The sequence below is a fragment of the Abrus precatorius genome, unplaced genomic scaffold (genome assembly GCF_003935025.1).
Source record: "Abrus precatorius isolate BTA unplaced genomic scaffold, Abrus_2018 Scaffold9, whole genome shotgun sequence".
Classification (NCBI taxonomy): domain Eukaryota; kingdom Viridiplantae; phylum Streptophyta; class Magnoliopsida; order Fabales; family Fabaceae; genus Abrus; species Abrus precatorius.
In genome coordinates, this window is record NW_020874439.1 from 23,405,329 (window position 1) to 23,431,958 (window position 26,630).

The following is a 26,630-nucleotide window of genomic DNA, read 5'->3' on the forward strand; positions in this document are numbered from 1 at the left end:
CCTCACTTGAAAAAAAAACTTCCAGCCCAAAAACAAAACACTGAGTTGGGCCTTTTTTTATAGACCGTAAACAACAAAAGCCCACGATTGAAACCCATTAGGGTTTTCCGCGTTATATTATAAACGCAGCGCAGCACAAGTTTGTAAAATTCCTTGCAGCACTCACTGAAACACTAGGGCTTGCGAACTCGTTGTTTCAGAGTTTGGGAATTCGCCATGGCCACCGCCACCAACACCACCGCAGCACCGCCGCGCCAGCTGTCGCAGAAGGAAGCCGACATCCAGATGATGTTGGCCGCCGACGTCCACCTCGGCACTAAGAACTGCGACTTCCAAATGGAACGCTACATCTTCAAGCGCCGCAACGACGGTAACCCTTTCTTCTTCTAAGACAAGGTGAAATTTGAGAATATGAATAGAACAATAAGGTTTTGAATTGGTATTTTGTTGAATTAGGGATTTACATTATCAATCTTGGGAAGACTTGGGAGAAGCTTCAACTTGCTGCTAGGGTTATTGTTGCAATTGAGAATCCTCAGGATATTATTGTTCAATCTGCGAGGCCTTATGGGCAGAGAGCAGTTCTGAAGTTTGCTCAATACACTGGTGCTCATGCTATTGCTGGAAGGCACACTCCTGGTACTTTCACCAATCAACTTCAAACTTCATTCAGCGAGCCTCGCCTTCTTATCCTCACTGATCCACGAACAGATCACCAGGTTAATACCACAACGGAAATTTGAAGATTTTGGTTTTTGGTTTAGATTCGTTTGATTGGGGTGTTTATGTTTTAAGTGCAATTTGTATTTTGTTTGTTGTTTTGAGGTTAATGAGTTTTGTTTTGTTGCAGCCTATTAAGGAAGCTGCTCTTGGAAATATCCCAACCATTGCTTTCTGTGACACTGATTCTCCTATGCGCTATGTTGACATTGGAATTCCTGCTAACAATAAGGGCAAACATAGCATCGGTTGTCTCTTTTGGCTTCTTGCCAGAATGGTGTTGCAGATGCGTGGTACCATTCGCCCTGGCCTTAAGTGGGATGTGATGGTAAAAAATATGTCTTTTGCTGCTTGTGTTGTTATTGATGGACTGGGTATGTGTATGCATCTGACCCCCGTTCAAGATCCAGAGGTCGGATTTTGGAAGTGGTGAAGATGTGTGCTGGTTTTCTTAGAGTTGCCTGTCTCAATGTTATATTGGTTGCAGGTGGATTTGTTTTTCTATAGAGAACCCGAGGAGGCCAAGCAACAAGAGGAGGATGAAGCTCCTGCGGGAGATTATGCCATTGCAGACTTCAATGCGGGTGCTATTGCTGCTGATGGCCAATGGCCTGCTGCAGTTGATCAGTCATGGAGCGATGCAGTTCCACAACCAATTCCAGCAGTTCCTGCTGTCGGCTGGGCGGCAACAGATGCTACTGGTACATGATTAATGTTCTTTTATAAAGATGGCTATTGTTTTCTGTTTTTTATGATCTTGATTGATCCTTGCAGCATGTGCTATATTGATTATCCATTTATTGTTGTAATGTTTTTTGTATGCTCGTTAATAATGTTCTAATAAATATTTAACTGGTTACAAAATGATGTGGCATGTTTGCTTCCTCCTTCAAGTTTTTAGTTATTTTTTGAACCATGTATATGTAACTCATATATGGCTGAACAAAAGTTTCTCCTATAATTGCAGGAGATTGGGGTGATTCCGTTCCACCACCGCAACAACAAATCCCTGCGCCTGGAGTTGAGTCTGTCCAACCTTCTGGCTGGGACTAAACAAGTGTTTTTCATGTTATGATTTTTGCCCCGTCCGTAATTTAGTTTACTCTTTCCTTTCTTTGAAGTAAAATATGGATCAGTTTTTTTGTAGCAAAGGAACTTCTTTTTTTTTTGTTTGGTATGAGTGGCAAAGATGTTACTATTAACCTGGTATATTCGCTAAGATTTTATCTTGTTTTTATTTATGCCCATGATTCATGAACGTTTTGAATGATACCCCGACTTTCTTTTCTTACCAATTCCTTCAATATACTATGAATGTTTAGCAATTTTAAGATTGGTTTCGATGGAGGCAATTCAAGTTTTCATTTGTTTATCTTATGGCAACTTTCGTTTCTTTAAAATTTTAGAATTAATTTTGAATCGAATTGGTTTGAAACCATTTTGAATTAGAATTGATAGAATTCATGTTTATTTTAATGTAACTTAATAGTTGATTTTGCATTTGAATGTACGCGAGAAATTAAAGTTCGCTATATAATAGACGGGTAGATAAATCAGTTTCTTCCTGGAGATAGTGTATAAATATATTTTGGGTGCACTTAAACAATAAAAAGCGCTGAAAGTGTACAAAGCTATTGATCTAGCGTTAAATTAAAATGATAAATGTACTAACAAATATAATATGTTGAAAGAAATGAAGTGTTTGTATCAATGGTGTAATTTAAGTTTTTAATGGTACGACTTTATATTTTCTCTTGTGATATGTCTGTTCTGGCTTCTGTTTCGTATTTTCTTGTTTGTAGTTTAATTATCCGTTCTTGATTTAACATACCGGAGAATAATGCTTGCCTCTTTCGGTGGAACTGAATTTTGTTGACTAATATTTGTATAGGGAAATAGTTTTATGTTTTAACGCTTAAATCCTTAAATCGTCGCATCTAAATTTAAATTTGTCCGTAGGTTTGCAAAAAGATTGAGAATTGGAGTTCGTGTAGTAAATTTGCCTGTCGCATTTTCTTTTAAGATTGTTCTATGTAGCGTAAGATACGTTGACAGGCAAATCTCATTATTTAAGAGATTCTAAATTTAATTACAAGTTATGCATAAATTATTTCTTTTTCCCTCGAGCATGCTAAAAAGAGAAAAAGTAATAATATTTACAAGTTTACAGTTTAATATAACTAAAAAAAGAATACGGGAAAGTAACGAATGAGTAATGTGAACTTGAAAAAACAAATTAAAGAATCTTTTATAAACATGGGTGTAATTCAAAACCGAAAGCTTTCAAAGTGTCTTACTTCAGTTACTAAGCTGTGATTTGAATATATTGGTTCTTGATTATTTGTTAGTATATTGGGATTTAAATTATTTTTTAGATGAATATCATTAGTTTAATATGCCTGGAAAGCAAAAATTTCGTTAACAGTCAATTTCTTTTTTAAGAACCTTGTTAACCAATACCCTAAATATACCGGTTAAAGAATTAACAGTTCACTTTCATTAAAAATCATGAAAATAAGTATCTTTTTCATTTTTTAAAAAAATATTTTTTTTTATTTTTATTCCTTAACTACTGTTCTAAACACACTTGTGAGCGTTTTTTCTTTTTTCAATTACAGAGATTATCATATCTTCTACTCGATTAAAAATCAATCTTAAAAAGTCCATTAAATATCAACTTGATAAGAAGGAATAAAACATCTTTTTACGCCTTCTCATCAACCGAAAACAATGACATAGGCAAGATTTATTTCATTAACAAACTTCTTTGTTATCCTTTCCTAACGTTAACGCTATTGAATTCACCTCTAAACTAGTACCGAAAATAATAAAATCTTTGTCTAGATTGTCCAATACAAGTGGTTCAACGGTGCCATGTTACTCAAATCAGCATTTAGTTTTAACGCTTAATGGCGGACACGTGAAAGTATGATACCAAGTTAAGCTCAATTATTAATATAAAGCTATGTCAAAACTTGCAATTCCATCTTGTCAACTTCCCCATCCCCGAGGTTTCTAGTCTTTTCAAACCAATTAAGAAACTTCCGTGAAAAAATCGTGATGTTAAAAAAAATCGAGAATATGGAACTTTCTCTAGTAATTTCCAAGTTAAAGAGCAGAAAAGTCAGCCACAGAGAAATCACTCGTCAATTCTAGATAATGTAAAAAGGCCACATTATCAAGGGAAATAGAAAAGATGAGTGCAGATAACTAATTTATTGGTCAAACAGATTATAATATGCAAGAAATTTTTTAGTTTTCTGAATGAAAATTATATACAAGGTTGATTTGATGATTATGGTATGTTTTGGGAGACACAAAAATGAATTACCTATTGACATTACCATTACCTCCCAAATGATGCCATGATGCATAACTTTGAAAAAAAATATTATCAGTAACTCAAATATTGCCCCTTCAACAAAAATCAGCTAGTCAGCTGCTGCCATTGCTATTTGATTTTTTGATGATATCTTACCATTTATTTCTGTACACCAAAGTCAGGGAACCACATCCTTCGGATGGGGTTATAAGGGTCATGGCCATTCATTTGTCCCAAAACTAAAGCAATTCCCCTTCAGTTACCCACCGTTCAAAGTTTTCAAAGTGTTTGCTGAATTCTTCTCCACTCTGCCTTCCCTGAAATACATTGAATGAACTCTTATCACATGAAGGTTTATAGAGTAAAATTTAATTATGAAACTAATTGGAGAGTTTATTTTATAAGTTATACCAAAAAATTATTGAAACAAGCTAAAATGAACATATCAGAGTCATAAACTATTTTGGTAAGTTTTTTGTAAACGCTTCTAAGCCACAATATATACAGTAAAATGAATGCACATTAACAATTTGACTCTGAAAATATTTAATTCTGAAGTTTGGATAAAAACCGAGGTACTCAATTGTTAAACCCCTACAACCAAATATAGATCCCCCACACTTTCCATATCATGCTAATATATTAGCATTGTCAAGTAGATATTCCAAGTTCCAACAAGTTCACAAAGAACCCATAATTGACTTTTTATAGACCTTAAGAGAAATACAGAAAAGGCCCCATTGTTGATTAAGGCATTGGGAAGTTATTTCAATTAGCCTTTTTCTTATTAACCAACTATAACTCACTAATATTTCCTCAATGAAAAAGCAAATTATATTATTCTGTAATGATCATACTAACCTTCATGCTGGATCCAGATTCACTAGCAGATGTCTCAGTAGTTATTAGTTCATTCGCAATATTTTCTGAGGAGATGCTGGTTGACCTGTAACATCAACAATATTGGCATCACTTGACATCAAAATATGGAAAGTTGTAAACCAATCCCTTACTCAAGAACTGAGTTTTTACTCCATTATATTAACACTACACTACTTGAATTTTTTACCATGTTGTTCACATACACACCACAATCTAGAAACCTTGACCAAATAATTACATTAAAAGAAGAAAAACATCCTCTTAGATCCTTCCCTATTGACTTTCATGCTCCAAAAATGAAATCCATGCTCTCCTACTTCCACTTGAGGATTCACTTCAGCACAGAACCCAAGACCAACATTTTTACAAGACACAGACTCACAGAGTCCTCTCACCAATATGCTAATTGAAGAAAGTGAGTGAAGGTTTCCACATATACTGGCGGCTAGACACCTAACAATTGCTTAGCTCTAGTTAAAATGCTTTCCCTCCGTCGTTATTATCTCTCCCATAATCAAAACATTGCTTCCCATAATTGCAGGAGCTCTGACTATTGCATAATCCAAAAGCTGACAGAATTTTAGTCCTTGCTCCTCATCATTTTTTCAATTCATAGACAAACCTCTCAAATTAATTGAAATAATACTTTGTGCAGTGATTATTCTTCTCATTCTCTCACCCAAAGAACACATGCCTCTACTTTTGATCAAAGATTAAGGAAAGTATAACGCCAATGGCATAGAAATATCATATTTTAAAATCATTAAGTGACATAGAAGTAAGAAGATGGCATGGAACATGATTTCAAATCAAAGTTTTAGAACTACCTTTCAAGTAATTCCTCTTCACAAGAATTTCCAGAGGAAGAAAGCCAGTCCAAATCAACAAAATTGGAGCAGTCACATATGCCTCCATGTTCATCGTAACAAATATGATCAATATCATAATTTTGGTCCTTGACCATTCCTCCATATATCTGCCTGTATGATATTTAATAAAACATGACTGTCAGAACATTTAGATGGCTTGAGTAGTATTATCATGTCAAACAATTGATCATATTACACAAAACAGATGGAATTGGTTACTATGGTGCCTGACTGACTCTCCTCTACAATCTCATTTGAATGGCAAACCAATTTTAACAGAAACAAAAAACAACAAAAATAATCAGTATTAGGTATTAACAAATTAGAACTCCTAGATTGATTGCATGAGCCCTCCTAGAACTCCTACTCATGATCACAGAGAGGCCATCGTAATTGAGTTGAGTGCAATTTGAAACAGAGACCCAATTCTGCCTAGCTCTTTGAGCTGTGGTATCATCAATTTTCAGTTGGTCTTTCAAAGAAGTTACATTATATTGCTTATTTCCAGAAAAACTTTCTTCTTTTAGAGATTAAGGTTGTATTCAGCATATAAACTGCTAGTCAGCACACCACCAGTATATAAAAGTAGTTACCAGATTTTGCAGCATGCAAAATGCCAATTTAGCATACCTGCAATGACAAATATCACTTCCGCATGTAAAGATGTCTGGAGTAGACCCTGAAAGGAAACGCTTATTGGGTTTTTCAGATGAGTGCTGACAATTTGTACCATTCAAGTTCCTAATTGTATTGTCATTTTCACAGAGAATGTTGCCATCTGATAGCGATCTTTTAATAGATGACCTACCAAAATAAAGGAATAGCCTTGTCAGTCTTCTGACAACAGAAGACATTTTTCAACAATATCATTTAATAAAATCCACAAGGCACAAATAACTTTTATTTATTTGCTTTTGCCCTCAAAAAAGGATAAATTCAAGATTACACTGTGCCTAGTATCTTGTCCTCGGATCATAAGTCAAAGCTAACAGTAACACCATCTCACTTTCATAAACAAGACCATCTAAAAAAAGTATTGAGCTTCCATAGTAGCAATTTGGTTTTTCTAGCAGCAACCTAGGGGGGAAAATGAAGCAATTACATTAGACTGTAAACTTAAGTAGTGAGTGAGGAAAAATACAAGGAAGGCTTTCAGCACCAATTCTACCTCAAAGGACTTAAAATGTTTTATAAAAGGCACTCAGCATTCCTCAAATCACAAAATCAACATCTATCTATGTGCTTGACCAATGTTTTCAATTTGAGAATGATGATCAAAGTTAAAGGCAGATCAATACAAGAAATGTATATCTGAAATATGAGACAAAATATAAAAAATTCATGTACATAAGTTACATTCTTGAAAATTAAATATTTGCAGGTCACAATTCTTTCTTGTTTATAAGTATAATCCTCCTCTCAAATGATTCATTGAATGGAAAGGACAAAAACTTGTGCAACTCAATAATCCACTCTTTACCTGACGCTGTCATCGGCTAAATACAGGCCACGTTTCCCAACAGTGCAATGCTGATCTGAATCTAGCTCCCACAGTGCTGGTTTTCCCTGTTGTGGCTGAAAATGCCCCAAGAATCTGACCCAAACAATATCAAACATGATAGTAACTAATTCATTCTAATAAAATCACTATAAATTTGCAACATGAGCTTGTTTTTAATCATATTACCTACTGAAACAATTATGTAAATACAATTAAGAATATGGACTCATTTGACTCACAGGTTAATTGCATTTTGCTTATCACCATCTAAATATGTGTTGTTGTAATAACGCTGTAGGGTTCGAATAAATTCCTGGGATTGTGTTGCTGCCTTCCATTGACCTCTTCTCTCAGAAAATATCTGAATAGCAGTACCAAATACCAATTGAAAAATACTCAAAGGAGTAAGCAGTAATCAAACAAAGTTTTTATGCAAGGAAAATAGGATATTGTTGAAGTAAATTAATCAATAAAGGATAAATTAAGCAATAGATCCTTAAAAGATGGAGAACTTTTACATAGATCCCTAACTTTAAAAATTTACGGTCCCTAAACATATAAATCATTTGTAATTGGGTACATGGAATAGGAGTCTCTCAAATTTAGACAGAAAATTCTTAATCTTAGTTATGAATTATAAAAGTAAGTACAGGGACCTATTTGAAATTTCTCAAATATTTGAAGGATCCACTAATTAACTTAACTTACATCATTTTGGATTCCATGTTAAGCTTAAGATGCATAGCCTAAATAAAATCATTATGTGCAAAATTTCTGATCCCATATTATTATATTTTGTAATCCATGAAGTCCAAATTCTCAAAGGTAGAAAGATTACCTTATTGTGTGCAGCAGACCCCCCATATTGAAAGGCTAATGTGTCGCCCATGGACTCATAGACTGCCATTAATTCCTTGGCCAAAGGGTTATCAAGATTTATACATGGGGATTCAATAAATCCTAAAACTTGGAGCTGACGTCCAAGTGCAGCTAGTCCATAAGCATATTGAGCAACATTGGTACGATCCAAACAGTCTATGCAATTAGTCCTCAAGACCCCAGCTTGAAGCATCTGTGGCTTGACACTGGAATCTTTGTTCTCGTCACCACTACAGTAACAATTGCTAACTTCTGTTTCCTTATCAATAGTATCCTCATTTATACTAGCTTGTTCTGGGATACAGAGATCAATGACATTGTTATTCCTGCATTGAATTAAAAGAAGCCTCATTAATAAATGATAGATATAAAAGTAACCATTCATGAGTTTCTTCCAAACAACTTAAGCTTTTGGAAGACTTGGTCCATAACATGGTATCAAGGCCTCAAGCCCAAAAAGGAGTTTCAAAACAAGGTAGGGTGGGCCTGTGCATTGTCCCTGCTTCAAGCTGAAAAAGCTCTTGCAGGAGGGGGCATTTTAAGATATTAATTTTTAAAAAAAACATGGATCTTCACCTAATAGCTGAAGATTTTGAGGGAGTTAGTCCATGACAAATAAAAATTACTAACAATAACATTGAGGCAAAAACAATTGTTAAACATTATAATGAAGTGGGAAAAAATGCTAGATATTCCTAATACACAAGGTATATAATGTAATAAACACCATCTAAATATACCATAAAAAAAATCAATAGGGAACTGCATCAGCAATTCTAAAATAATCAACTGAAATTCCAACATGCCTAGTTAATACAACAGCAAACAGGACCAAAAGGTGTTATGGTACTTACTCAGTGTAGGAATGCTGGAATAATCCATCTAGCTTCACATTTGGTGTCACTGGACAGTAGAAGATGCCAGTCAACTTCAGCGCATATGCAGCCACTTTTCCCAGTTGTGCCAACACATTAGTAGCTTTGCTGCTAAAGGTGGTTGATCTAATAATATCAGAACACCAATAATAAACCTATAGTGGTTGGACGAAAAAAGGGAAGAGCAAATTACCATCGTGAATGCCGATGCAGATCCCAATGAAGGAACCTCAGGCGATTATCCCCTCTAATATTTTTATTAATAGACCTAACAGCATTTGCAAATTCAGCTCGCAAAATAGTTTCCCGAGGCCTCTTCTCACGTGTCTTAAAAACAAAGGACAAAAGAATATGTAAGATATAAGATCTTATAGTTTAGACACAAGACAGAAACCCAGCATGCATAATGGTTCCGCACATATGTGGAAATCCCTACCTTTATCAAGTTCAATATAATAATTGGATTTCCATATCTCTTGACAAGATTTTCAAAATGAAGTCGGGTGGCTTCAAAATTAGAGTCCTTCCTTGATACTGGAGAAAAAGAACCAAAATGAGCTGGTGGCATAAATTACAAAACAAGTGAGTAACAAAGGGAAGTTCCTTCCATAATCATACATATAATGTCAGGTTTTATATTCAATCTAGAGGCTTCCTGAGACCAGAACAGAGGGATTGAACCCCGGATCTGCACCACAGAACTGATTTGCATTGGGCATCCATTATGAGCATCAGTAAAGACAATCTGCTCTGTCTCAACATCATTAGCTACTCTGCCCTTTTCATTCACTCCTCGTTTCAAATACCTGCATCACAAGTGTAAAAATGTGAAACAGAATGCAATTTTAATCTTAACACAAACTTTAGAAAAAAGGCTCAAAAGTACAAACCTGGTCCCAGCATAATGCCTTGAGCGCCTAGCAATGATAGTCAAGTTGAACTCGCTGCCAGAAATAGAAAGTTTGACCTACACCCAACACCACAAAATAAACACTCGTCAACAAGATAACACCAAGCCTTATCTGAGAACACATAATACTAGCATTTTGCTGGCACAATCAAAATAGATCTAGAAGCCAGTAACGCAGTAACCATTAAAAGTTATACAGCAATAAGATGTTAGGAATACTTCCTACAGTAAGTTAATCAAACCTCTTGTGTGGTCTTGAGGAATGAATTTCCCAACATACGACAACTGAAAAACTAATAAATTATTATTTAATGACTGCAGCATTAATCTAATAAATAAAAGGCCAGCAAAAAGATTAGTTTCTCACTATAGAAACAAGAAGGTACAGGAAGCAATATTGATCAAGTACAAATTAATAAATATAAGCAAGAGAAAACTGTTCCCAATAGGTGTCAGATACTCAACATATATCAAAGGTTAACCTCACTGCAGACATAGAAAACAAAAAGTAAGAAGAACTAAAGAAATCAGTACAATCACAAGCATAACCATTATCTACAATAATTACCTTCCTTCACAAATCTCTCATAAACATATCAATTACCCAATAAAGGAAAATTCATATGTACCTGTTTAAAGAAGCCATACACTAAGGCAACAGTCCAGGAAGTATTCTGGAGACTATTCCTGATTCCACGGGTTAAGAACTCATTCCAAACAAAAAGAGTTTCATAAAGTGATTGTCCCGTAGTATTATCATCAGATAAGTTCCTTTGAAGACTAAGCATGATATTGTAGGAGTAGCTGAAAAAGAAGTCCTTTGTAAGGTCCACACTGCATAGAAGCTTCTTGTATCTAAGTCACAACAGAAGAAAGAGTAAAGCCCATTAATAAGATGGTTTATTGTATAGAAAAATAAAAGTGAAACAAATGGACATAAAAACAACTTATGAAGTCTTTAACTCTAACCAAACGTATTTAAAAGTGAAAAGAAAGTGATCTCCCAATTGAAACCCTGGCAATACCTTGTCTCAATCAAAAAGTTACATTTACATCATAACAGCAATGAAGATTGCCCCTGTACATTTGCAGGAAATGAACTGACAATAAACGTGGAACATGAAAAACAACAAAGGAGGTACCAACCATATATATTACATGACTCCAAGATCTGAAAGAAGCATTATTTATTCTATTTTATATCAGACAATTAAAGTGTACCACAGAAAGATGAGAAGGTTGACCTGAGGAAGCCCACATTGTGGATACACACTGAAGAGAGGCAATCAACATATATGGTACATAGAAAAACTCTATAACATAGAATTTGAACACAACAATGCTGTAACAGAATGTTTTCACTACACAATATAATGACGAAATTAAAAAATTGTAATTAATAATATCTAAGTACAATGGACAAGGTATAGCTCTCAATGCTACTCTCACATGTCTCTTTAGATGTACCATAGACTTATTACAATTACATGCAAAATTGACTAAAGACCTGTTCTCATCCTTAGAATAAGCCATTTTGGTTCGCACAGTAGCATGTGGAATTGGAACCATTTCGCTCTTTGTGATAGCATATATAGTGTGCCCACAGATTGTGCCAATCTTCCTTCGTTTTGTTATAAGCAGCATGTAATATGGCTCAAGAAATTTGATAAATCCTAAATCAAAAGAAAATACCATAAGATGGTGGAATTATTCTGATGAAAAATATGGGAAACATGACTAGCGATAATAATAACAATTTAGCTTTTATATTGAAGATAGAAAAATACCAATGATTCCATAGCATGTCGTTACAAATTTAAGCCCCCCTGTTGAAATGTTTCCTTCATGTATCCGCCTTAGAAGGTCACAACACTCAATTTCTGAGTATACTGTTGAATCTTCAACGATATACAATTCAGATGGCTCCAATCTGTCAATCTTTAAGACCCTCCAAAATGTTCTGTTTTTGTCTCTTCCGATCATGTAAAATTTCTGAGTATAGAAAACTCGTAAGACCACAGCAATAGTGCTTCATAGTATTATGTGCAGACAAAAGTGAAAAGATAATATTCATAAAAGAAAGAGTACATCTCAGCTCACATTTATCTTTGGTAACAAAAAAAAAACTAAATTTAATTGTCCTCATTTCCAAAGCAATTGAGAGCTGTTTTGACTTTTAACAGGATGACAACCTGATACAACTCAAAAGCCACTTATCAGGATAAGTCTTCCCATAATAGTCATTTATAGTGCATTGCACATTTGTGTTACGGGCTCATGGTGCCATTGTGCATTGGAATAAAATGTTAAAAACTCAAAATTAAATATCAATTGAGAAACAGTTTTACTTGATTTAGATTTTGAGGGTGGATTCCAAGGACAATGCCCATGTTGTGCAGGCAAGGTGACTTAAAATTAATGAGCAACGCAAGAAGTGTTTTATTGCTCCAACCAGAAACTGCATGCAATTAGCAAGTATGCTTTCCATAACCCAAAATAACAAGTGACATTCTCTCATAAATGACAACTATTTTGTGTCCATACAATCATTGCTTCTGATAATCTAAATAAATATATTCAAAGTAGGAAAAAAATACACTAAATTTACCAGATCAAAGTCAGGTACATTTTGATAGTAAGAAGCTACAATTGCTTGTGTGGCAATCAATAATTAACAGCTGATCATTATATTTCCATTTCAGAAAAAAACAAAAAAAAGAAAAAAAGGAAGCTTGATATTAAGTGAGAACATAATGGATGCTGCCCCTAAAACATAAGACAATGTGAAAGTGAGAGAGAAATGAAGTAGACACTCACAATTGTGAGAACATGAATGTGGAGAAAAATTTAAGTGGTAACTTTATCACATTTTTCCATTTAGGTCTCATTTTCTGAAGAATGTAACATTTTCAATTCAACCATTGTAGTTCTGTTTTTTGTGTGTGGTTCCCCAAGGTTCTTATCAAAAACAGATGACAGTTATAAATGAATTATAGTAATGATTCAGGCCAAGCAGAAGTCGAAGACCTGAATCAATAAATTCTCACAAAAATCCATGAGAATCCTGATAGACAACAACTCATCAAACCACTTCCACGAACAGATGTATCCAAATTCAAGTTTATAAACTCCTCACAGAAAAAACCAAACTTTACACATGATTTGATTCCTTTGCCCAATGGGAAAAAAAAAACATCATGATTCATGAATCCGCGAATGAACATGTCACATGTGCACATGACATGTTACATCAACATGAATTAGACAAGGGGAAAAGGGAAAGAAAGAAAGATAATTTAACCCAAACAAAACAACACGCAAAGAGAAGCATAGTAACACAAAAACAACATCATATCTGGATCATGGTCAGAAGATACTATAAGAGTAATGCATACATCATTGATGTATATATGTACAAGATTATGAATTTACCGAGCGGGTCTCATAGAGCCTGAACTTTTGCATATAGCATGACTTAGGGTCAGCTCCATTTGCAACAGCAATACTGCTATGCAGTTTCTCCTCTGTAAACTCCATCACAATTCAGATCCCGAGCCTCAAAAAGCTCGGGTTTTCCAACGAGATCACCAGCAGAAAATTCCAAATAACAGCAACAAAGAGCTTCTGTTTGATCAAACAGAAGCTCTTGAAAACTCACACACAATAACAAGTACAACAAAAAGCTCAAAACTTTACATCAAAGGAGCTCAGGAATACACACACCCCAAAAGAAGTACAATCAAAAGCTCCAAACTTTATATCAATGGTACACACAAAATTCTTGTTACATACACAATGACACCCAAAATTCAAAAAAAAAGACAAAACAGGAAGGAAAAGAACAACAACAAAGGTTAAATCTAAATCAGAAACTATGGGAAAAGGAAAAACAGCTTTTTGTGGAATCCAGAGTGTGAATGGTTTTGGGGAATGGAGAAGCAGAAACAGCTTTTTGGTTTCAGAGATGAAAAGAAAGTGAATATGAGATTGTCAGGAAACAATGAAGAGAAGAAAGCCACAACTTCGGCCACTGCATCCACACAAAAAAATAAAAATAAAATTATAATGAAAAATGCAAAACAAATAACCATTAAAAAAAACCAATTTTTCTCGCTGGGGCCATTTTCTCTCTCTCTCTACCCGGTAGCAGTTTTTTTTACCGTGTCTAATCTAACGTGTCTTTCTATTATGTTTTCTTCTCTTCTTTTCTTTCCTTATTGGTTATTTCCCTTTTTACACCAGCACCAAATTACCAAGTTTAAATTAATTTAAATTTGATTCATTTAACTGTGTAACAACTGTTTCCTATCTTCTTATATTTTTATTTTTTTTTATCACATTTTTTAATAAAACATTATGCCATATTATTTAATGATAATTTATTTTACCCTTAAGATAAGTTTTGTATAGTGAGAATATCATCCATTTGACTTTGCTAAACGGATTGTTTCCATAATAATTTCATGTAGATATTCATTTCTTAATTTAACTGATGAATGTTTAGAGCATTGTACAAATATATTTAAATATAACCTAAATATAAATATATGTATTAAAACATTTTAAAATTTTGATGAAAATTTTATTTTTTTGATAATAAACAATAGTAGTCCTGTGAAATACTTAACAATGATTAATCTAATTAAAAAAAACATTTGATGATCCCAAATACATTTTAGCTATTAAAAATCCAAAAAATATAATCACCGTTCTAATAAAAAAAAATTAACCATCGTCTTAATATACAGTTGGCATAGCAACTACCTCGTAAATAAATAAATATCAAAATAACACATCTAATTAATCATGGGTACATTTAATATCTAATTTAATTAAGTATTTATTTAATATTTATGCTATGAGATTTGTTGTCATAAGTTTGATTAAATACTAAAAAAATGTTAAAAATTTTTATTTTGATAAATGATTTTAAAATTTTGAAATATAATTTATGGAAACTTAAATTATATTAAAAGTAATTTGAAATATTATCATGACACCTTGAAGTTATGATAAAACAAAATTAAATTTTAAAAAATGAAATATAATTAAACTACAATATTTACCTTTAACTTTGAACTTTTTATTGAAATTTAAAGTTCCGTTATTTAAACATTGAATAATTAATATTATATATGATAATATATATTTTTTTATTTTTACTTTATTACATACATATATTTTAAAATTAAATTTTTAAAATTAAAAAAAATATTTTTTAATTATAAATTTTTTTTTTGTAGCAAATCTTAAAGAATATATTAAAAATTATAAACATTAATTTAATAAAAAAATTAACTAATAACATTAAAATAACCATAAATTCATATAATTTAAATGCGAAATCAGAATGCTGCTAAACTCTATCATATGTAAAGTCATTTTCTCTTCTGTAATCCAATTACTGTGACCTGATTAAACCTTCTAGTTTGAAAACACGTATAATTAACAACCTAAACGATGCATTTTGCAAAGAATAAAAAGAAAAATTAAATTTAACAAATCATTAATATCTTCCAGATTGTTAGGCAACGGGTTCGTGGCATTAAACAAACTAGTAGAAATTTGATAATAATGTAACACTTTACTTTAAATAATATTATCACACGTGTTACTGTCGAATTTAAGTCTTCAAAATATAATTACATTAAAAATTATTAGAAATATTTTAAATTTTTAATAAATTTATCCTACTTCAGTCTGAATATTTCAGAGAAAAACAGCATTCAAGTGAATCAAAGTTAAAATGCTTAAATTACAACTTATAACAAAAAAAAATTACTCCTTTATTTAATCTAATAATCATACATTATAGTAAATTTGAATAAATAATTTCAAAAAATATATTTTTAGGATTATTTATTTTTATAATTAATTGGAGTATTTCTCCTACATTAAATATCTTCTAGTTGTACATACTTTTTATTTCCTTCAAATATTATTCTTTATATTTAATTTTAAAAATTGTAATACACTACGTCAAATTTTTTTAAAAAATTGACCTGTATGATTTAAATAATTTATATTTATAGATTTTCAGGTTTAGTAGACCTAATCAACACGGTAAAGTGAAATTTGTATTTATCAAGTTTTTTTTTTATAATAACAAAATGGTTATGACATTTTCTATTTGACATAAGGTATCAAAATTTCTCATTTTTCTACAGGCACGTGTTTAAATCCTTGTGAAATTAACCAAATTTTCATTCGATGCGCATCTCTCTTTGTGAATTTTTTTAACATATAAATGATTACATAAAATATATACAGTTTAAATTCATACAATAATAATATAATATATTAAGTTTAGTTTAATTAGTCTCTCTAACACGTCATTAGTGTCTCACTCAACAAGATTAGAGCTATCACCTCCTTCGTACAATCTTTATATGAGAAAAAAAAAACACATTTTGGCTCACGACAATTATTTTAATCATCCACTGACTATGATTGTAAATAAACAAAGCGTTTACTTCATTAATGGCATAGAATATTAAAATAATGAGTTGATTCCACGCAGAGAAAGAATATCCAAATGTGCCCTTTGGATGGCTTCGAATACGAAACCCACCAATCATTTACGCAGCATATTCTTCTTTTCTTCTTTGTCACGCAATTTCTTATTCTCCTTTTTCTATCCTTTCGTTTCTTGCGCAAATCTAACACCTATGTTTTCATTCCTGTAGAAAATATATTTTCTAGGTATAAAGCTTAAATGTATTTTACTATATATTTTTATTAAACTTTTTTTTCTTCAAATTTTACTTTTTATTATAACTATTGATATGTCGGTAAACTAATTTTAAAGTTTTAAATTTTAAAAACTATAAAAATGTAAACATTGGAAATGTATTTAAATTACTTATTAATTATATAAAATTTTATTTTAGCATTGAATCAAACTTAAAATGTGCATTTCAATCCCGCTTGAATCGTAACAAATTATTTTGTTCTGTTGTAACTGAAATTTGACATTTTCAAATTTTGATTTCTCGTGTCAAATAATTTTACGGCAAGTGGAGTCTAACACGTTTTGGCTATGATGGAGGCGTTCTAAGTCTCACAGGTACGTAAGCACCCCTCCTTTTCTTTTTCTTTTATTTTTAACGATTTGTATAATAATTTAAAAATATATTATTTTAAATTTTATAAAAAGTATTAGTTGTTTTTATTATATTGTATATTTTTAATAAATTTTTATTATTTATTAGTTTTTTTATTATATACGCTTTTATACAAGTTAGAAAATTAAACTATCTATCATTTTCACTAAATAAACAATATTTATAATTATTAAATATAAAAGTGGAAAAATATTAATTAATCATTAATTTTATAATATAACAAAAGTATAGTACTATAAATATTTTTATATTATTCTTTAATTAAAATTGAAATTTGATCTTAATAACGTCTATCAAAACTTTACTACGTATATTATTAAAACAAAACTTTAATTTTAATTAAAAGTAATAAAAAATATCATAAATTCAATAAAATATATTAAAAATATATATTTATTGAGGATATATTTAGATTAAACTTTTTGAAGAAATAAAAAAGAGGATGACATCTTTTATTTTAAATTAAGAGAATTATATATTATTAATAAAAATAAATACATAATTAATATATTGAGTCTAATTTATATATTTTATTTTAAAAAATATTAATTCTAATAATATTATTTGAAATAAAAAAAAATTCTCCTCCTTTCACTCTTCTCCAATATCTCTTTTCTAACCTACTCTCATAAGATGCTACAAAAACAAAAGAATGTTTGATTATAAATTTTTTTAATCTTGAAAATAAATGTAATATATAAATTTAAATCATTACAATATATATATATATATATATATATATATATTAAATTTTAAATTTTATTGTTTAAGATGCATTTTGACGAGTAATTTAATTATATGTTCGTTAAATAAGTTTTAAAAAATGTAAAAAATGCTGTATTTGAAATTAAATTTTATTCAAATTTTATATTTTAAATTAAGTAAAAAACTACTTAACTCTTGGTATTAAGTTAAAATTTTGATAATCAATTTAATAATTAATATACAAATATTAATGAAAATAGTTTGATAAATAAAAAGCATATTTGATGTAATTAAATTAAATTTTAATGAGTAAAGTTGTGTTTATAAGTTTACTTTAAATATACACTTTATTAGAGTAACTTTAAAACCGTTTATTTTAGTATTTATTTTTTAAGTTATTAAAATTAACTTAAAAAACTAGATAAAGATATCATCAGCCACTTTTTAAAATATAAATAAATCTAAAAGACTTATTTAAAAAATCTTCAAAAATTATTAAATTTTGACCAATGTGAAATAAATTATATATTATGCTTAAGAAACATTTTTAATTTGATTACCAATTCACATAATATACTATGTTTTTGTTATTTTTTAATAACTATTATTTATTTCAATAAAATGTTATTTTTTCTGATATAATCATATATTAAGCATACATATTTAATAATTATATACCAATCAGGGTAAAGATACTTATACAAAATACATATGATAATGTTAAGTCAAAATTGTATTAACTAACTCAATAAATAACAAATACAGATTAAAAATAAAAATATTTTTTATTCACCTAAATTGTTAAAAATTAAGTATTAACAATTTTATAAAAAGTAATTAGAAGTGTAACAACTTTTATAGATGATCATCTAAACGGAGGACAACCCTAAATTTAAAATTTGTTAACTAACTTGAGATTTAATAAACAATTGTTAACTACATAAACTATTTTTTTTTACTTAATAAGAACAGATTAAATTTATAAAATTAGAACTGTAACAATATTTATAAAATTAAAACATTATTTAAACATAAAACATTTTAAGAGTGCTTGACTTGCGAGAGGTGTGAAAGACTGGACTAACACTTTAAGAAGTTAAATTTTTTATCATTTTCACACAATAATTGGCATTGGTCGGTAACTGTGGGTATGCCGAACGTGCCTAATAAATTAATTTGTCATGCACCTTTTTTCTTCGTTGAACATTCAATGGTTCAACTAACCTTACATTTTAATAAATGAACCTTCCCACAATATTGTTTTCTCGTGTTCAATTGTTTGTTGTGCTACAATTTAAATTTGATTCAATATTAACTAATAATAAATTTTAATATCATGCACATACCAGTTGAAGAGTATTTACTTTTGTAAATAAACATTTTTATTTCATTTTTCAGATAAACATTACTGTAATATTTTATTGTCAAACAACTTTTACATGATATTTGAATTTTTTAACATTTTAGACTTTTTAGACAATTGCAAATCCTATTTGTATTGATGAAGAAATGCATTGTCATATTGTCATACATTTTACGATTTAAAAGAAACAGTAATTGCATAAACAGCAAATGGATTTAAATGTCTTGATTTTTTTTCAAATGTCAAGTATTGTTAAAGTAGATAATGAATGTTAATAAATGTTATCGATGTTCCTGTACTTTGTTAATAAGATTACGTGTGTAGATAGATAAATGAATAGGCTCATAACTTTTTACCATAAGAAAAATTTATCAATCCAACAATTAAATTTATTTTTTTAAAATATATCAAATTTATAAAACATTGCGTGGTTAAAAAATTGTTATTTAATTATGTATCCACATATTCAGAACTATATATATAATCATTAACCAAAAAAATTGTTAAATTTTTTATTTTACTAACTTTAACTTCCGTTACATTTAAACCAATTCGATCAACATTACATATAAAATATTTCATCTGGGTAAATTGTGATTATATCGACAATTTTTTAGTCTCATTTAACAAAGGGATTTTCAACTCCATGAAAAAAAAAGTGACATGCATACTTTTACTTAATATCACTCTAAGTTTGCTTAAAATTGGCATATTTTATAAGGTTTATAGAAAATTTGTAAAAATAAATTACGAGTCAAATTATTTTAAGCTTGTTTTAATAATGTTTTTAGTGTAATTTATTTATAATATATCAAAATAAAAATTATTGAATTTAATCTGATTAGTGTTTCCCTCAAGATTATGTTATAAATTTTATATAATAAAAACGTATTAAATAAAAACAAATAACTCTTCGTCTTATAAAATTGTCTTTTCTATTTAAGTTTCTGTCTATTATTTCTAGTCCTTATAATTTTGTTGTGTTTCAAATTCTAGTCACTGTCTTTGCTTTTAGTAAGCTATAAAAATAGATATACTAAATATAATAGATAAAAATCGTAATAAAAAAGGTAGAGATAAAAGATGAAGATAAAAACTATAATAATTTTTTTATATGGAACAAAAAAAAATTATCAAGCAAAAAATAAAGATTAAATGTGTATTCTAAATATTTCAAATACAATTATTGAGACAATAAGATTATGATAAATTAGTAATATCATTGGTGAAATGAAAAAAAGTTACTAAAGCACATTAAGAATTGAGATTATGTGATTTTGATAGTTTTTTTTTTTTAAGTAATAAGGATTAAAGTGATTATTTTAAGTGTGTATTTAACTTTTTTTTTATAGACAAAACATATATTATTAAAAAAATTTAAAAAAAAACTCAAACTTCATATACATAGAGAAAAAAAATTAATACTTAATCAATAAAATAAAAAATAAAAATATACTTATACATAACTAAAATGGATGCAATTTCATAGGTTTAAATATTAATTAGTTAACAAAATAGCTTATCTCTTACTAATAATTAATAGTTATTTCAGAACTTCAGAATAATAAAATATAAAATTTTTCTTTCATTCAAAACACTATTATAAAATATAATTTTATTTCTATGTAACCATAAAGAACACATTGTACTTATTTAAACAATTAATAAATATATTTATTCTCTTTTACTACAATCAATATCAATATAAGAAAGTAAGTGAATCGATAAATATGAAGATAAAATTATTGAGAATCCAAGTAACGCGCGGTAAAGTATTAAATTTAAAATGAAACTAAACACGGTAAAAATAAATAAAGTGAAAGTTTCTCCAAACTATAATAAAAATAACAAGTTATATCATCAATTTGAATACTATAATAACAAATATTTTAAAACAAATGTATTTAACTTGACTTTGTTTAAAAAATACTATTTTAAAATTTCTGTAAAACTTTTTTGCTATTAATTTTTTTAAAAACTTTAAAGATAATGATAGTTTGTAAAAGAATAAAAACTAAGTTATAACATGGTTGATGAAAGAAAAAGTTACTTTATTATTTAATTTGTATTATGTATATATTATTATATGATATGGTAGGGCTCATGGTGGTGGCAGAAAGATGTGCAAGAGTCTCGTGGTTTGGGGTGCCCTTTAAATAAACGTGGCCAGATCCGTCAACGTAATTGTCGACAGCTGTCATGTGACGTGGCACTATATCGACATCTCATCTTAAACCACGTGACGTTAACGTCTTCACGACTTCACCCGACAACTAACGCCACGTGTCTTTTTCTCTCAATCGTATCTCCCCGTTTCCCCATTCGCTAGAGGCGCGTGCCGGATACTCCCGTCAAGTAATTATCTGACGACGCTTAGTCGTAAACATGATCTTAAAATTAGAAACAAGCTTTTAAGACTTTTTTTAAAAGATTTTTAATTAAAAATTATATTATTTTATGTTAATATATTATTTTTTTAATAAAACATACTATACATAAATTTTTATTATACATCTTTAAATTTATGTTAAAGAAATAAAATAAAAAATTCATCATCTTGCACTCAATTTTTTTTAAACATAATTGAAGATTAATTTATTTCGCAAAAAATTAATTACCAAGACAGACTTTATCTTTTGCAACAATATCTTTAGGTTACATTAATATTCTCTAATGTTTGTTTAGCATTTATTTTTTGGATTTCTTTATTAAACCTAAAAGAGTTATACTTCTACGTTAAAAATCCCCATCCTCCTATTTATATGAAAAGAAAAAACACTGTAATTAAATTCAATTGATTAGTTACGATATGTACATTATGAATGTATAACATTAATTTGATATGGTTCATTTAATTTATTTATCTATTTTTTATTTTTTATTTTATAAGATTTATTGTATATTTTTTCTTAAAAGAAGTACAATTTGAATTTTCAAGAAAAGGTTGCGAAGAATAATTTTGACCAGTAAGTTTATTCAACAGATTGATGTTATTAATTTTTGCGCCTACGTTGAAAAATGAAAAATTTCAAGTTTATGACTAAACCTATAGTTACTGAGATTATCTGCTTGTTCTAAAAAGATTTCACAAGAATGACTGAGTAAATAACTAATGATAACCACAACATCATATTAAGTTATACAAGTAAAATAAATCAAAATATTAAACACATGTTTAAATTGTTTATAAAAAATGTGTTTAAATTAGCGTGTAGTTGAACTAAATAAATATATGCTTAAGCCGTTTAGTTAATTATATTCGTTATAAAATAATTATCACTTACACGTTAGTACATAACTTGTCTAACGAAAATAAGCTGTTAGTGTAAATATTGATGAGGATTTACATATGCCAATAATGCTTGCCCTGTTCATTTTTAAGGTCAAAATCAATTATTTAGATAATAGACGACAGGAACACACTTTATTCAGATTTTGTTGCAGAAATACATGTATATAATTTTTTAAAATATACTTTTATATATAAAGTAGTGAATAATCAGCAACAAAATTTAATATAAAACTGTAAAAAAAAATTATTTATGTTGAATAAGACACTACTCGATTATTTAAATAGAAAAAAGAATTTGAGTACCTTTTTAACATAAAAGATGGATACCCCTTCAATCAGATTAAAATAATTTTAATTAATATAAATTAAAATAAATATATCATTAATTATCTATTTAATCATAAGATTAGGGCTAAATTATAAAACTCATTAATTTAATATATTGCTTATAAAAAAAAGTAAAAAATTAATTTTTAAATAATAAATAGTATTTATTACCTTACGCTTGACTTTATTATCACTCTCCAGAGGGATAAGATATACCAGTAAAAAGAGATAATTAAAAATAATATATCCTTAATAAGAACTATTAATTATTTGATGAGTGTAATCTAACTTTCTGTTTGTGCTCCAAGTTGGTTTTTGTTAGTGTGCTTCTCTGGTTTTAAATATACGTACATTTCCTATAAAAATGATGCAGTTGGATTGAATATTTGCCATGTTTAGTTTTGAACGTAAAATAAAATGTCAGTGTCAAATGTTAGAGACTGTATGTTAAATAATTTACTTGATTCATTTGAATCAGTTACTGTTGATTTCGAGTACTGCACACTTAGAAAAGTAGGGAAAACTTTCTTGCCAATTTTGTATGAGATCGCACTGATCCCGTTGCTATCATTCAGTCTTGGGCTTCTTAGCTTCAGGTGACTTTGTTCATGTTTGACATGACCCAAGATCACAACACACATTGCAATGGAGTTTAGAGAGAGAGAGAGAGAGAGAGAGAGAGAGAGAGAGAAGCAATAATTGAGAAAGGGGAAAGACACACGCAAAAGAAAGGGCGTAAAATGTCAAAACAAAGCTTTTTAATGATTTTTGTGGTATAATAATTGATGGGTGGGTGATATATTCTTGAATTTTAGATGAGAGGGGAGAGTGGAGAGTGGAGAGGATTATCAGTATTGCAATTATTACGCGGCACAACTGTTCAATAGAAACAAAAAAGGGTTCAACCCATCACCATTTGCATACTTGCCTTTATGCATGCAACTCTCTATCAATCATCGTTTCAATCAGAAAATGAGCTATTAGAGACTCATTTGCTATGTTACAGAGAAGAAAAATACTTTCAAAATTTATACGATCATTTTAGAAAAACTCAAGTACCAACTGTATACTTTTTAAAACATTATATTCAACAATTAACATGTATAAATATATTGTTTCGAGATAGATGTATTTTAACTTGAATTCATAACTATTTTACGCACACTTTTTTGGTCTATGCAAAGATAAGAGTTTATTAATTTTTTTTAAAAATAACAGATAAATAAAAAAATCATTTTCTAAAATGACATATGAGAAATAGAAGAAGTATAAAATAAAGAACCTGTGATGCATATACTGGCCATCAATTCAGTATTTCACCCTCAAAATCAAGATATATGGATACCACCCAAATAATAAGGAAAAACCAATTTAATGATGCAGTTGACTACACTACAATTATTAGTGACAAGCTATTACATCAATCATACTTAATACAAATTTAAAAAGTTGATAAATATTTTTTTATTACAAATTCAATCACGGCGAGAGTGTATAATGTTAATATTATATTTATTTTTATTAATTTATAAACTAATTATAATACTCATCCGCCATTGGAAGGATAGGCGATTTAGGATGTTCAAAATTAATTTAACATTACTTCGTCTAATCATAATTTTTAAGTGTACTCCGGTTAAATAATTTATCATGTATCAAATCAAGTAATAGTATGCAATTGAAAACGTCAAAATGCTATACAATAATAGCTTACATAATTGAGAGATAATAATGACCCAAATTTATTGCTGGAGTTTTTATTATATGTTATTTTAATAGGCTTAAAATATATCTTTTTTATATTTTTATGAAGTTTTGACAATATTCTTTTTAAATTTATCACTTTTTATGTTTCTGATAATGTGATCTAAAAAATTATTGATAGGTGTATAATTCAAAAAATTAACATGTGATAATTTTTTTTTTATAAATAACGTTATTATTAGAGAGAAGAATTATTAAATTTTAAAATTATAATTAAAACTTTACTAAAACATAAGATCCTAAACATATTTAAGCTTTTTAAATATTATAAATAAGATGGGGCATGATGAATATTTAAGCAAGACAGAATTGAAAACTTCTTATGTTAGGAGTAGTACCTTAAAATTTTCTTTGTTATAGAATCTATACTTAAAGAAAAATCTATACTCTTCATTTATAGTCGAGTGTATCGACTTTTGCTTAAACTCTTTTATTTTTTTTTATCAAATTTAAGTGAAATATTTACACTATAACAGTCCCTTCAATGTACATGTGGTTCTAATTATTTTATATCTATAAGTGGAGATGAAAAATATATTTCTGGGGATAGGTATAGCTAGAGAGATGGACAGGGAGAAAGAGACTTGTGTAAATTATTGGAGAGACATGACCAGCAAGTTATGTAAAGTTTGTTGTTCATGTGCTCCAAATTGTTGCTTATACTCATCCCATTTGTGGCTGGCTTCTTATTATATGCTTATAAGTTATAATCACCACTCTTCCATGGCCAAACTATCAAATTATCTGGTTCTTTGATGTGTGACAATTGATCAATCATATACAAATCACAAACTTATGATATTTATTCACGAGGTTGTTAATTAATACTTATTGTTTTTTTCAATTTAAATGATCCAAATTTATTTATTGATTGGATTAAATCTTATTTAATATTTTTTATACAATAAGAAAGAAGTAAAGAAAAAGGAGCCAATATAATTTTTTGTCATATATATGTCAAAGAATTGCGAATTGGAAACTCGAAACCAAAATTATTTGAACATACTTGTTGCATAAGATAATGCCCAATTTTTTTTGCTCAGAAGATGTTCAAGTTTCATGAGAAACACCATCCCTCCCAAACATCTCAATATATTTTCAGATGATGGTATAGTAAGAGGAACTTGAATTGTTCATTTAATTGAAATTACACGTGAATATATACATGTACTTGATGAGGTTGCATGAAAATAACTATAGGAATAACAACCTAATAAATATTTTTTTTTATTTTTATTTTTATTTAATATTGATTTTCCTCCTTTAAATAATACTTATTGAAGAATTGATAAATGTGATTCTTTGCACCAACGATTAAAAGAAGCCAATTTTTTTTAAAAAAAGTGACAAAAACACTTAATTTTGAAGATGAGAGACGTTTTCTTGACTATTAAAAATGCTGAGTGATTAAAAAAGAGGTTAGATGAGTATTGACTGTATATAATTTATATTTTTACTAATATGTTTTTAATATAGTAAGTTTAATTAGTTATTCAATAATTTAATACCTTAATTAAATTAATAGTCGATCCAAAATTAAAAATAATGCTGAAAATGATTTGTTTTCATCTTTTAATTCCCAAAAAGATTTGATCATAAAGAATGAACATGTAATTATTATTTTTTATAACTATTAAATAAAAAGAGTTCGTGCAAGACAGAGGTATTCTAGATAGTTTTAAAAAAGAATAGTGTTATTCTCATTCATTTAGTTATTTTTTAATAATATATTTTTATTCCAAGTTTTTTCTTTATTTTTAGGACACTACAACTTTTTTAATCTCTTTTCATGTTATAAAAAGTATCGTGAAAAAAGAAATCAGTGAAAGTATATTTATTCTTTAAACAACTCATAGTTACAAGTTACATGACATTAACTTTTAAAGAATATTTTAAAAAAATAATAATACTAAAAAATTTATAAAAAACATTTATTATTATTTAACATAATAAACATGTTATTTTTAAAGATTAAAGTCAAGAAAATCATAAACTTTTATCTTGATTTGAATGAAAATTTAATTCAAAATAATAAAAATGATAAAAGGCAGAGAGTAAAAAAATATATCACTTGACTAACATGTTTTTTTGTTTTCG

At 28.9% G+C, this 26,630-nt stretch overlaps 2 protein-coding genes across 3 annotated transcripts; one reads left to right on the top strand and one right to left on the bottom strand.

Moving 5' to 3' along the window:
- Positions 1-142: 142 nt before the first annotated feature.
- On the top strand, positions 143-2,082 carry LOC113849345 (40S ribosomal protein SA). The gene is made up of 5 exons (XM_027479201.1): positions 143-370; positions 457-719; positions 851-1,048; positions 1,208-1,421; positions 1,688-2,082. The coding sequence occupies exons 1-5, from the start codon at positions 217-219 to the stop codon at positions 1,771-1,773; spliced, it is 915 nt and encodes a 304-aa protein (XP_027335002.1). The 5' UTR covers positions 143-216; the 3' UTR covers positions 1,774-2,082.
- Positions 2,083-3,920: 1,838 nt separating this feature from the next.
- LOC113849364 (phosphoinositide phosphatase SAC2-like) lies at positions 3,921-13,939 on the bottom strand. Of its 2 annotated transcripts, none has more exons than XM_027479227.1 (16): positions 13,391-13,939; positions 11,746-11,950; positions 11,466-11,631; positions 10,588-10,813; positions 9,939-10,015; positions 9,667-9,854; positions 9,485-9,582; positions 9,242-9,375; positions 9,028-9,159; positions 8,133-8,499; positions 7,534-7,655; positions 7,274-7,387; positions 6,424-6,597; positions 5,752-5,904; positions 4,904-4,988; positions 3,921-4,359 (listed from the first exon to the last, which is right to left on the bottom strand). In XM_027479227.1, the coding sequence occupies exons 1-16, from the start codon at positions 13,493-13,495 to the stop codon at positions 4,282-4,284; spliced, it is 2,424 nt and encodes an 807-aa protein (XP_027335028.1). In that variant the 5' UTR covers positions 13,496-13,939; the 3' UTR covers positions 3,921-4,281. The 2 variants fall into 2 exon arrangements, with proteins under 2 accessions (XP_027335028.1, XP_027335029.1); XM_027479228.1 differs by having other exon boundaries at positions 3,930-4,359; positions 9,028-9,156.
- Between the last annotated feature and the right edge of the window lie 12,691 nt (positions 13,940-26,630).

Coding starts and splice junctions, on each gene's coding strand:
- LOC113849345 (XM_027479201.1), top strand. CDS start 217: ATGGCCACCGCCACCAACACCACCGCAGCACCGCCGCGCCAGCTGTCG. Junction 371..456: donor CTTCAAGCGCCGCAACGACG/GTAACCCTTTCT, acceptor TTGTTGAATTAG/GGATTTACATTATCAATCTT. Junction 1,049..1,207: donor GCCTTAAGTGGGATGTGATG/GTAAAAAATATG, acceptor TATTGGTTGCAG/GTGGATTTGTTTTTCTATAG.
- LOC113849364 (XM_027479227.1), bottom strand. CDS start 13,495: ATGGAGTTTACAGAGGAGAAACTGCATAGCAGTATTGCTGTTGCAAAT. Junction 10,814..11,465: donor TATTCTAAGGATGAGAACAG/GTCTTTAGTCAA, acceptor GTTGTGACTTAG/ATACAAGAAGCTTCTATGCA. Junction 9,376..9,484: donor TTATATTGAACTTGATAAAG/GTAGGGATTTCC, acceptor TTTGTTTTTAAG/ACACGTGAGAAGAGGCCTCG.